Source organism: Dreissena polymorpha, chromosome 9, assembly GCF_020536995.1.
Source record: "Dreissena polymorpha isolate Duluth1 chromosome 9, UMN_Dpol_1.0, whole genome shotgun sequence".
NCBI classification, from domain to species: Eukaryota; Metazoa; Mollusca; class Bivalvia; order Myida; family Dreissenidae; genus Dreissena; species Dreissena polymorpha.
The window spans coordinates 88,231,440-88,245,510 of NC_068363.1; the positions used below are offsets into that span (position 1 = coordinate 88,231,440).

Below are 14,071 nucleotides of genomic sequence, written 5' to 3' on the forward strand. Positions count from 1 at the left end.
TGATTAGCCTGATTAGCACACATTTAACATAAGATTAAGATACAATATGTAAGTGTTTAACGTCATTTCATTTTTGGCGAATTTTTACATTTTTTTTGGCGCCATTTTATATAACGCCATTTATGACGTCATCATGTACAACGTCATTTGACGTTTAAAAACATTTTTCTTTGTTATTTAAATTGTGCAGTCAAAAGACGTAAAAATGTAGTTAACATATAATTTCCAATGTTTTGATAAAGGCATTATGCCGAAACGTCATTAAAGGAGTATAATCAGAGAGTTATAATATTTTGACATTGTTAAAATTTGTCATTAAATGCTTTATATTGACAAATGTAAACATTGGATCAAAAAAGCTCCAGTAAAATGCTAGAATAAAATTAAAGAAAGAAAAAAGTAACCCTCAACTGGGCTCGAACCACTGACCCTGGAGTATAGATCTATCGCTCAGACCACAAGCCATCCGTGCTTATACAATAAGTGATGTGATTTATACTTTATATAAGCAAATCTCGTAGTATCCCAAAATATAACGACAACAACGGAACTCTCCAAATTATGCAATCGTTTCGCGTTGCAACGCTTTATAATTTTCAGGTTTTAAAGGTTTCAGGTTTCCTCATAATTATCATAGCTACAACGAAAACTGGGCTGAATGCACGTGCGGAAAGTTTCGTCACAGTTTAGCCTGCATATTCCGCATAGGCTTATCAGGGACGACACCTTTCGCCCCTCTGGACTTTCGTTTAAAAGAAATTTTCATAAAACAAGAAAAATCCACAAAAGCGGAAAGCGTCGTCCTCGATTAGCCTGTACGCACTGCACAGGCTTATCTGGAACAAAACTTCACACCCGTGCATTAAGTCCTGTTTTGCCAGAACGAGGCTCATATTGCACGCCTGACTGATCTCACCTGCCCGAGGAATAACAGAGTCCGTTGGCCGCCCCGAACGTGGAGAATATCACCGCGATCGGCATGATGACGTAGGCCTTACCCAGCATCGCCTTGCCCCAGTCCTGGCAGAGACAGAACATATGACGATATTCTGTTTAACGTTGTTGGAGCATCATCATCATCGTCGTCGGCAGCGGCGGCGGCGTCATCGTCGTCGTCGTCCTCCTCCTCATCCTCATCATCATCATCAATCATCATCATCATCATCATCATCAACAACATCATCATCATCATCAGCAGCAGCAACAGCATCATCATCATCACCATATTTGTGATCATCATCACCCTCATCAAACTCACCAACATCAACCTACCCAGCATTACAACAGCCACAATTCTGGAATATTCTTACTGATACCAAACAACCGATGTTTATCCTGACGCGATCACACTTCAGTGTTTAAACACGTTTTTCGTTCAAATGGCGACAACTCTCCTGTAGGAATACTTACGACGGCGACGGCGTCGGATGCCAGAAGGCCGGCGGGTGAGAGCACAACCAGGTACGATATGTTGGCCAGGACGTACACGATCGTAACCAATACGACGCCGAACACGTTGGCTCGTGGCAGGTTTCTATAACAACGAAATCAAAATAGGATGTGATTTTCACTGTTGGTCCATGTTTAGCAATGCTTTCTCAGAATTTATAATTGAGAATTAACTGAATGCATAGTTTGCGTATTTTAACGTTGCTTATATCTACAATCAATGAGTAAGAATTTAAATATGTTTCTTATTTAGAGTTATAACTAAGCAAATGAATTTTCGGCGAAGCGGGCTAACGCAGCTATTGACTTTTCTTGCCCCTTTATACCTACGGCAAATAAATTGTTGGTGAATTTCGTCATTAGTAGACTCGTATTTCGTTTCGCGACGATGAAAGCCAAATCTTAAGTTTCTCGTAAAGAGGTAATGAAAGTTTACAACAGTGTTAAATTCAACTCTCCAAATCAATATATTGCTTGCGTGTCCCTTTAATAATATTAGCCACAGCGTGTATGGTTAAAGGATTACAAACATTCCATTTGGCGCATAAGCGACTTACAAATGAACAGCAATAACAATTTTAATATATTTCTTGTTTATGGTGAACAGGGTTTCAGGTGCGTGTCTCGTAAGGTAAAACGTGTGGTTAATATCGCTGAAGCGGGTTCCTTCCTCGGTGACGTTTGATGGGGTTTCGTTTTCTTTGTAGTATAGAGTACATTCAACAAGCTACTTGGAAATGATCATCAGGGTCGGCGCTTTTTGCTAAAAGGAATTTCTGTAAGAAATATACTAAATATAGAAATAAATATACTAGACATCCCTAATTTTGGAAATAAATTGATCCAATTTAGAAGGATGGGAGAGTCCACTAGGCATAAATGGGTTAAATTGGAGCCATGTTTTGCAATGTTAGCAGATTATACTGTCTCACTCAGATAAACAGGATAATAAATTACTGCAGTTATGTTACAAAATGCACATTCTGTATTCTAATATTTCATTTTATAGTCGACAACTCGGTGTCGGTTTACATTCTAGGCAACTTTACATGAGGACGTTAAGTAAGCTATTCAAAAAGCAAGCCTAACTATTAAAACGATATTCATACATTTTTTGCCCCACGCATAATACTGTTTTCGCTATGCGTACTTAACCCATTTATGCCTAGTGGACTCTCCAATCCTTCTAAATTGGATCAAATTTATTTCTTAAATTATGGATGTCTAGTATATTTATCTCTATATTTAGAATATTTCATACAGAAATTCCTTTAAGGAAACAGCGCAGACCCAGATGAGACGCCGCATCCTGCCTATGCCTTTTTCTGGACGCTAGGAATAAATGTATTAATACATAAAGATATTATAAGTGAAAAAATCTCCATATCGCAGCTGAAAACGCGGTTTCAAATTTGAAATCTATATCGGTCATGAACGTATTCATACAGTATTGTGAATTTTTTTTTTATGTAAGTTAAAAAGCTTAAAAAAGCATACAGCGTGCCATGAAAGTTTGCTTACACTGCTACTAAGTTAACCTACTTGTACGGGTTTTTGAGTTCTTCAGTCAGAAAGTTCAAGGTGTTCCTGAAAAAAAAAGGAATTTACAATAAAAGCTATATATCCATACGGAAATTTTTCAAAGGTTTTAAATTTGAATCTGTGTTAGGAATTCACCGCTGCTAATACCAACATTAACAATCCACAAAGCCGAGTGGACGAATCGGTCTAAATGCATGTGCGTAACTGTCCTCACAAGCTAATAACGGACGCAATTTTCCACTTTGATTGATTTTTTTTTCCTTTTATAGAGGCGGTCCCTTCTAAGCAAAAATCCAGTGTAGGCGGAAAATGCAGTCCTGAATAGCCTGTGCGGACTTTTTTAATTTAATTAAAAAAAATCTGCCGTACCTGGGGATCGAGCCCGATACCTCCAAAGGTAAAAGCTAAATAGCTGACATAACGCCGCGCATGATATATAATATAGATAATTGGTTAGCGACGCCGGAATTTACTATGGTAGACTGTGTTTCACTAAAGTCAATGTACTAAACTGTTCTTCAAAACATTGAAAACATTTAAGCCGCACTGTGGGAAAACGAGCCTTAATACATGTGCGTAAATTGTCGTCCCAGATTAGCAAAGGCAAATTAGGAACGACACTTTCTGCTTTAATTCAAGCTTTCGCTTTCATGGGATTGTTCGATTAAGGGAAGTATCTTTTAAACGTAAATCCGGCCTATGCGGCACGTGTCGTCTCTGATAAGCCTGTGGTGCGGACTTCACAGGCTGATCTGGGAGGACACTTTACACACATGAATTCATTGCGATAAAACAACAACAATAAAAAAGTCAACAGACCATCCGTCATAAGCCCACATGGCGTCGTAGAAGGACAGAGCCACGGAGGAAACGGATCCGGTCGTGCCCTTGAAGCCGTCTTGCAGCTCAGTGTGGCCGCCTGCGTACATAAACAACGCGCACGTAGTGCGGAACAACTAATCGCGCGAGCATTTGTAAGAACGTAACCGAAAATAAGCATGTCAATCGTATACAAAAGTAAAACAACAATAAAACCTCATCCACATCGTATTAAACATCCTTGTTAAAAATACGTTTGCAAATACGCAAACGACATAATAAACATGGACGAGATTAACAAACATAACAAGATGCGTTTGTGAAACACAATGTCCCCCTATATGACGTTTGACCTTGAAGGATGACCTTGACCTTGACTTTTCACCATTCAAACTGTGCAGCTCCATGAGATACACATGCATTTCAAATATAAAATTGCTAGCTTCAATATTGCAGAAGTGACATTACATGAGCAATTTGACCCATATATTTGACCTTGAAGGATGACCTTGACCTTGACCTTTCACCACTCAAAATGTGCAGCTCCATAAGATACACATGCATGCCAAATATCAAGTTGCTATCTTCAATATTGCAAAAGTATTAATAAAATAAGCGATTTGGGCCACATATATTTTACCTCTGACCTTGAAGGATGACCTTGACCTTGACTTTTCACCACTCAAATTGTGAAGCTCCATGAGATTCACATGCATGCCAAATATCAAGTTGCTATCTTCAATATTGCAAAAGTATTCATAAAATAAGCGATTTGGGCCACATATATTTGACCTCTGACCTTGAAGGATGACCTGGACCTTGACTTTTCACCACTCAAAATGTGCAGCTTCATGAGATACACATGCATGCCACATATCAAGTTGCTATCTTCAATATTGCAAAAGTATTCATAAAATGAGCGAATTTGGCCACATATATTTGACCTCTGACCTTAAAGGATGACATTGACCTTGACCTTTCACCATTCAAAATGTGCAACTCCATGAGATACACACGCATTCCAAATATCAAGTTGCTATATTCAATATAGCAAAAGTTATTGCAAAATGTTAAAGTTGGCGCAAACAGACAAACCAACCAGCCAACAGACCAACCAACAGACAGGGCAAAAACAATATGCCCCCCACTACTATAGTGGGGGATATAAAAACCATTAAAGGTCGTTTTGGCGTTTTGGATATGGTGTCCGCTTGGCGACCGGGATGTCATGGTATCTTTTCGCAACTTTTAGAACGTTCTTTAGATCTCCCCAAAAGACACCAAGAACAAGTTCTACCCAGATAACATAATCGAGAGTGCTTCAATAAGGCGTGGGTTTTCGATGCAATCGAGCTTATATCACTAGTTGTTTTTTAACTTCAGCCTTAACCTGGGTAGCATGTTTACGATGAAGCAACAGCAACAACAACAACACTAACCATACACGCCATCCCTATTATCAGTACCGGCAGTTTCTCCACCTTCCTACCTTGTCCCATTTTAACGAATCCCCCTATGATGATGATGGCGAGGGGAACCAGCTTGCAGACGGTGAAGAATACCTGCACGTATGCCGCCCAGGACGTGTCGTAACAGTTAATGATGCAAATTGTCACTGTAGGATGACATGGTAGAGCAGTTGATCGTGGTTAGGATGACATAGTAGAGCAGTTGATCGTGGTTAGGATGACATGGTAGAGCAGTTGAAAGGATGACATGGTAGAGCAGTTGATCGTGGTTTATATTTGAGCCGTGCTCTGGGAGACCGGGGTTTGCTGCATGTGCGTTAAGTGTCGTCCCAGATTAGCCTGTGAAGTCCGCACAAGATACCATCCAAGAAGCGGAAAGTCGTCTTTAACTAGCCTGTGCAAACTGCACAGGCAAATATGTGTCGACACTTTCCGCATTTGCACGCCCTGTTTTCCTAGAGCGTGGCTCATTGTAGTCCAAATCGCGATGACCTTAACTGACTACCATTAAGGACAACCAATTTACTGTTCAAATGTTAAAATTTCTACAAACATATAAGGTCCATTTCCGAAATAGTGTTAAGAACGCTACTTATTTTGCATACGAATATAATACCAGTTAATAATTATTGTGTGTTCTCGGACTGCCTCAAACATTCGCACAGATTGAAGACCCTGAAAACTTGCATGTGTTCGGGCGACATTTACCAGCTTTGTACGTGTAACAGACCGATTTGCTTGAATCACGAAAAATAATCCGGTAACGTTTCGGAAATGGTCGCTCGCTCGAGTCTATCCCGTATAAAAGCTATAACTTTATTTGGTCCATCTAAAGGACCGTACAGTCAGCGAAGTGGTTGGCACACTTTCTTCGCACCTAGGCAACCTGGGTTCAAACCCCGCTCATGGCGCATTTGAGTTTAGATGGTAGTAAACATAAAGGACAGGTGGGATTTCCTCCGGGAACTCCGCCACCCCCCCCCCCCCCCCAAAAAAAAAAAACAACAACAAACAACAACAACAACAAATCCCACAAAAAACACACACATACACTGCACAAGACCACACCAAAATGAAAAATATTTCAGTAAACAATATATAAAGCTGGAAATCGGAGCTATAATTCATGATTCGCCCTAATACTCGTCAGTCTAGTTAGTTAATAAGGTAGGAGTGCTAGGACACACTCCGGGTCCATACACAATTGATAAACTTAAAAAAACAACATACAACACACGCACACACGAACCCACACACGGACACACGGACGCAGGCAACGTCGCAGGCACACACCCGTGCGCACGCCATACACATACATTGATCTAAAGTAGATTACCCGAAACGACTTACGAATGGCGACGCAAGCAATAGTTTTCTCCGGTGGAATGGGCGTACCACAGTATTCAAAGAACGTGACCATATAGGAGGCCAACGTCATGCAGATGATCGCCAGACCTGACGGCTGAATGCGGAGATACAATAATGATAATTTTTATAATTATGACTATTGACAGACAATACCAATACATAATATATATATAATTATATAATGATAACTTTTATCATCATCGTCATCATCATCATCATCATCATTATCATCGTCATTATCGTCATCACAATCATCACAATCACCACTATCATCACAATATATATATATATATCATTATATAATGATAACTTTTATCATCATCATCATCATCATCATCATCATCATCATCATCATCATCATCATCATCATCATCATCATCATCATCATCATCATCATCATCATCTAAATCATCACCATCACCACCACCACCACCATCATCATCATCATCATCATCATCATCATCATCATCATCATCATCATCATCATCATCATCATCATCGTCGTCGTCGTCATCATCGTCATCACAATCACCACAACCATAAAAATAATCATCATGATCATACATGGAATTATTCCTAATACCGGTAGGTCCCTAGGACGACAATTTATGCACACACATTAAACCACGTTTTTCCAGAGCGATGCTTAATAAGTTTTAGACCATTCCGAGACTCACTTGAAGGACGATGGTGCGAGTCCAGCTGTACATGTAGGCGACGAAGGGGAAAGTGGCGTCATAGAAGTAGGCATACTCGCCCCCGGACCTCGGGATCATCGTCCCCAGCTCCGCATACGAAAGCGCGCCTGCAGCGGGGGGATAACCGTGGATTACCGTAATTTGAGCGGGGGATGCAGCAATGGTGATAAAAATGAGCTTGAGCTATATGTGTGTCATTTTGCATGATAGTACGATAGGCGCCTTAAGGGATGTTGTTAGCGGTAGATTACCGATTGAGAGGGAGCTAAAGAATTGAATATGAGTGCCTAGCTCAGCGTAAGAGAGGCGCTTTTGAGAGTTATAAGCGCTACATGTATGTTATGAATGCGGGATGCAGTTAGTTCAATTTCGAGAGGAGAAAAAATAAATATCTGGTTCATCTTGTCTAGCTGCGCGTCAGAAAGGCGCATGCAGACAGTGATACGCGGTTAATGAATAGGGATGGGATGCAATAAGGTCGCTTGAGAGTTAGAGCTAGAGAATGGAAATATGTTTGATATCTTGCAATTCTTGGGTACGCGGCGTCGTAGTAGTAGGCGTACTCGCCCCCGGGATCACCGTCCCCAGATCCGCATAAACTAGCCTGCAGATGGGGGTGGGGGCGGTCGGGTAGCCATGAATAACCGTAGTAAGAGCGGGGGTGGGAAGTGGTCGAAAGGGAAAGAGTTAAAGAGGAAAGAGTGGTCGAACAAGGAGGATAGATAATGTTTATTGAGTGTGTAATCTTGCCGGGCTCCGAGTACCAAAGGCATCTTAAGAGGGTGATAAGTTAAAAAAATGTTTTATTTCCGAATGCCGGAGGGTTTCAGTGAAGGCGGTTGAGATGGGGAGCTTGGGAATAGAAAATATGTGCTATCTTGGCGGGCGCCCGTACGATAGCGCGCCTGCAGCGTGGGGATTGCCGTAAATAACCAACAATAGCGCAAGAGGGATACAGTGAGGTTGAATGGAGTAGGGGATAGTGCATGGAAAATGTGCGTCATCTTGCCTAGTTCCGCGTAAAATAAAGGCCCATTTTCATACATCTCCGAAAACATAAGTTGAGTGGTTATCGATTAATGGGGTGAGGGTGGGGTGGGGGTGGTAGGAGATGCAGTAAGGTCGATGGAGGGAGCAGTTACGGAATGGGCACATGTGTGTCATCTTGCCTTTCTAGGCCTACAAAAGGCGCCTGCAGGGGGAAACCGTAATGCGTGTGTGTGTGTGTGTGTGTTTTGGAGCGACTTCGACATTTAACAACTTATATTAACGCCCTTTGCCTGCGGGTAAAGATAGAGGTTAACCCATTTATGACTAGCGTCTAGAAAAAAGGCCTTGGCAAACAGCGTAGACCCAGATGAGATGTGGCGTCTCATCAGGGTTTGCGCTGTTTGCTTTAAAAAAAAATCGGTAAGAAATATTCTAAATATAGAAATGAATATACTAGACATCCCTAATTTTGGAAATAAATTGATCCAATTTAGAATAAAGGGGAGAGTCCATTAGGCATAAATGGGTTAACGCCCTTTGCCTGCGGGTTAAGATAGAGGTAACTTATTTTAGAAATTTAGAATGGGTAGAAAGCAGTCTGGTATTTGGTTCGAGAGGATAGGTGCATTCAATGTCTTATGGTCATCGAACCGAACTGTGAAAGGAGATAAATCAAATCAAATAAAAACATGTAAGAAGTCATGTAGAACACAACAAAAATGTTTGACGACGTGTTCATCGTGCATCGTCTGTCTTAACCATGTTATGTAGTATAAATAAACTGCTTATTTAAATAAACTACATTGTATTTTTTAATATCTTTGGTATATTTCAGCGATCATGTCCGAGTATACAGGTCGTTACCTAGCAACGAGATCACGCCACTGGCCGCCCATACTACGAGACTGAGGCCGATGGAACCAGTGCCTTTTAACACCCCCTTAGGCGAAATGAATATTCCGGAGCCTGAAAGGGAAACTGATTGTCAGGTCAGTCGGAAAACTTAAAAGTATTTTACTTGAACAACAACACAAAAACGACTGCGCTTTAAGCATTTGAATGTGCATTCAAATTGACGGTTGCATTCATGTAAGCTGAGAGTTGCAGATGATGAACATTTGCAACTAAACTGTCGACCACACAGAACATTGCATAGACGACATTATCAACCAAGGTATTTAAGTAATAAGAAAACTAAGAAATAATACAAATGCACACCTGATTGTCACTGGCAATAGCCACCATGTACACCGCAGACATTAAAGGGATTCCCACTGACGCCGCCCACCAATCATACTGCCCAAAATAAAAGAGATCTCACCGACAGTACCCACCTTTTATAACGCCCAAAAGTTTATCGATTCCACAGAATATATCAATCTATAAACCTGACCTAAAAAGGGGGATTACACCTCCGATACTCACCTTTTATAAGTCCAATACTAACAAAGATCGTACTGACGATATGCAGTTATTTTACCGCCCAACTCTACTAGATTCCCATGACACAAACCGTACATTATACTAGATTCCCATGACACAAACCGTACATTATATATACCGCGTAAAATGCACTTGATTTCAACGACGCAACTGACCTGTTGAACTGCCCGCAATGCAAGGATCATATTGAGGAAACCAACGTTTTTATATCGCCAGCTATAAAAAAGATTCAATTCACGATGTTCTCTAATTATACTGTAAACATGAAAGAGATCACACTGGCGTTACCACGAATTATGCTTATCACAGAGAACGAGGTTTTACTAACGATTCGCACATATAATACTACGAACAATGTATTACCCATAATAAAGGAGGTCCCATCCACGATACCCACTTAGTACACTACACAAAATAAGGGAGTTTTCATTTACAATTATCACCAATTATACTGTCCAACATAAAGGAGATCCCACTGAGCATATCAATATATTATACCGCAGACAGTCACAACGAAGGGGATCCCACTTACGATACCCACCTATTATACTGCTTACAAAAAACGATACCCGCCTTTTATACTAACTACAATAAAGGGAATCCCATGGACGATACCCACCTATTATACCACCCACAGCTAAGAAGGTCCCATTTGCGATATCTTCCTATTATACTACCCACACTGAATGAGACCCCATGTACGATATCCACCTATTATACCGCCCACAATAAAGGATACCCCATTTACAATATCCACTTTTTATACCGCCCACAATAAAGGATACCCACTTTACGATATCCATCTTTTATACCGCCCACAAAAAAGGATACCCCATTTGCGATATCCACCTATTAAAACGCCCACAATAAAGGATACCCCATTTACGATATCCACCTTTTATACCGCTCACAATAAAGGATACCCCATTTACGATACCCACCTATTATACTGCCCACAATAAAGGATACCCCATTTACGATATCCACCTTGTATACTGTCCACAATAAAGGAGATCCCATTTACGATATCCACCTTTTATACTGCCCACAATAAAGGAGATCCCATTTACGATACCCACCTATTATACTGCCCACAATAAAGGAGATCCCATTTACGATACCCACCTATTATACTGCCCACAATAAAGGAGATCCCATTTACGATACCCACCTATTATACTGCCCACAATAAAGGAGATCCCATTTACGATACCCACCTATTATCCTGCCCACAATAAGGAGACCCCCCTTACGATACCCACCTTTTATACAGCCAACAATAAAGGAGATTCTACTTACGATACCTACCTATTATACTGCCCATAATAAATAAGATCACTTTTACGATACCCACCTATTATACTGCCCACAAAAAGAGAGTCATGTGGACGTTACCCACAATAAAGGTGATCCCACTGACGACAATCACCTATTATACTGCCCGCAATAAAGGAGACCCCAGTGATGATTCCCACCTATTATACTTCTCACAATAAAAATGTCCCGATGACAGTAGCCACCTATTAAACTTCCCCCAATAAACGCAATCCCACTGACGATACCCACCTATTATACTGCCCACAATAAAGGAGGTTCCACTAACGATACCAACATTTCGCTTGAGCGTCGTCACTTCCGGTTCGCTGGGTTGCTCGATATTTCCCTCGCCGTTTGCGTTCGTATTGCGTTTTCGGACCTCAGCTGGAAAGAGGGATCTTCATCAAAAGCTGAGTAACCCTTTTATGTTTTATTATTATTACGGACACATCAACTAAACGGTTATATTTATACAGTTAGACATTTTGCATTCCTTAAAGGGGTCTTTTCACAGATTTTGGCATGTATTGAAGTTTGTCTTTACATGCTTTAAGTTACGAGAAGATGTGCCATATGTGTAGTATAAATGATATATCTTCCACAAAGACATTAAGCTTAGAATAATGTTATATTTGTAACAATTATTAAATTTCGTGTTAACATTACATGATCACTTTGTATTAACCCCATCCATGTGACATTCTCACTAAAACATGTTGTATGTCATTACTTTTTAAATTGATCTTTCCTCAAAAGGATGTATGTTTTGTATATAATTGTCACGCATGCTGTTATTGCATATGTATGTTTATGGCGATGAGCTGTATGCTTAAGCTAAAATAAAATATTCTGTTCTGTTCTTTTATATTGATAAATTTAAACATTGGACCTAAAAATCTCCAGTAATTAAACAAGTATACAATAAAAATAAGAAAAACAAGCAACTTCGTAGAATTGATATCTCCTGCCAAAATACTTCTGGACACAAATATTTCTGGACGGATGGACAACACCAACATCATCATCTTATCCATTTATATACTCATACCAAGTTTCAATGAAATCTGTCAAAGCACTTCCAAGATATGGCTCCAGACACACAAAAAGCATTTTTTCAAAATACAAAGGGCCATAACTCCGTTATTATCCGATGGTGTACAATGCCATTTGGCATGCATCATCCTCTTATCCATATATATACTCATACCAAGTTTCAATGAAATCCGCCAAAGCACTTCCAAGATATGGCTCCGGACCAAAAAAAAGCATTTTTTCAAGATACAAAGGGCCATAACTCCGTTATTAACAGCTGGTGTACAATGACATTAGGCGCGCATCATCCTCTTATCCATATATATATACTCATACCAAAGCACTTCCAAGAAATGGCTCCGGACACAAAAGTACCGGACGGACGGACGGACGGACGGAAGGAAGGACGGACGGAAGGACGGACGGAAGGACGGACGGACGGACAACGCCAAAACAATATCCCTCCGCCTATGGCGGGGGATAAAAAGTAACACTAACTAGGCTCGAACCACTGACCCCTGGAGTCCTGGAGTAAAAAGTATCCCGCTTACATCACTCGGCCATCCGCGCTCATGTTATGGGGTGACGTTTTTTACACTTTATATAAGCAATCCTCGTAGTTTCACAAAATATAACGACAATAACAAAACTTTTCAAATTTATTCAATCGTTTCGCTGTTGCAACGCTTTATAATTTTCAGGTTTTCAAATCGTCAAAAGATGTATATAATGGATATTTTAGAGCATGGTTTATGTTCAGTATTACTATTTCCTCACAAATATCATAACTTAAACGAAAATTTGCGAATCTGAAACAATTTGTTTTTAATTTTGTCAATTAACCAAAACGTGAAAAGGCCCCTTTTAACGCTTACTTATTTTTTTTTTACATAGAAGACAGTTATAAACTCAACAGTTTTGATTTTACTTTGATAAACATGATTGATTTCACTCTCATATTTTACTTAATTTCGATGGAATACACCTTTAAATCACAAGGTGATTAAACCCATGTTCAACCCGTATTTAAACCCATAAATACAGATATCTATCTTCTATGCATCTTTGTATAATGCACTTTGTGGAACCATTGATCCAGATAAATAAAAAATGTGAATACGCGACAGTCGCGGTGCAATCTGACACTGTATACTCTCAATACTTGCTTTCATTATTTATTCAGTTAATAGAATAACACACGTTTAATCCTATTTCTTATTGAATGCCTTGTAAGGTATTTTATGGGCTTTGAAAACTGACGGCGTTCTATAAACAAACTCTTCATTGCACATCTACATTTGAGTCGCGTCATGCAATAATAGTTGATAAACGATATGCGGCCAGCGTAGCTCTAGACCAGCCGGGAGCCATCGTATCCTTTATAAAGTCAAGCAATGTTTCGCGGACAGCGTAGCTCCGGACAAGCCGGGAGCCATCGTATTCCATAAAGGGTCAAGCAATGTTTCGCAGACAGCGTAGCTCCAGACCAGCCGGGAGCCATCGTATCCGATATAAAGTCAAGCAATGTTTCGCAGACAGCGTAGCTCAAGACCAGCCGGGAGCCATCGTATCCCATATTAAGTCAAGCAATGTTTCGCAGACTGCGTAGCTCCAGACCAGCCGGGAGCCATCGTATCCCATATAAAGTCAAGCAATGTTTCGCAGAGAGCGTAGCTCCAGACCAGCCGGGAGCCATCGTATCCCATATAAAGTCAAGCAATGTTTCGCAGACAGCGTAGCTCACGACCAGCCGGGAGCCATCGTATCCCATATAAAGTCAAGCAATGTTTCGCGGACAGCGTAGCTCCTGACAGACTGTGCGAACGAGCAGGCTTGCATGGAGCTATGCTTGCCGCACACAGCGTTAGACCCATTTTTGCATGAAGTCTGGCATTTTACAAGCACATTTTAAAACACCATACTTTTGATCCATTCAGAGTTGAG

The 14,071-nt window shown here is 40.4% G+C and overlaps 1 protein-coding gene across 2 annotated transcripts in view; it reads right to left on the reverse strand.

Annotated features, from left to right (window-relative positions):
• The window catches only part of LOC127844309 (b(0,+)-type amino acid transporter 1-like), a 34,729-nt gene that overhangs the window by 19,835 nt on the left and 823 nt on the right, over positions 1–14,071 (reverse strand). For both annotated transcript variants that reach the window (XM_052374417.1, XM_052374416.1), the window contains exons 2-10: positions 11,345–11,479; positions 9,200–9,301; positions 7,325–7,452; positions 6,630–6,741; positions 5,300–5,425; positions 3,811–3,910; positions 2,992–3,036; positions 1,411–1,534; positions 917–1,020 (exon numbers count right to left, since the gene is read on the reverse strand). In XM_052374417.1, the coding sequence (XP_052230377.1) occupies positions 917–1,020; positions 1,411–1,534; positions 2,992–3,036; positions 3,811–3,910; positions 5,300–5,425; positions 6,630–6,741; positions 7,325–7,452; positions 9,200–9,301; positions 11,345–11,479 (976 nt within the window). The remainder of the gene's footprint in view (positions 1–916; positions 1,021–1,410; positions 1,535–2,991; positions 3,037–3,810; positions 3,911–5,299; positions 5,426–6,629; positions 6,742–7,324; positions 7,453–9,199; positions 9,302–11,344; positions 11,480–14,071) is intronic.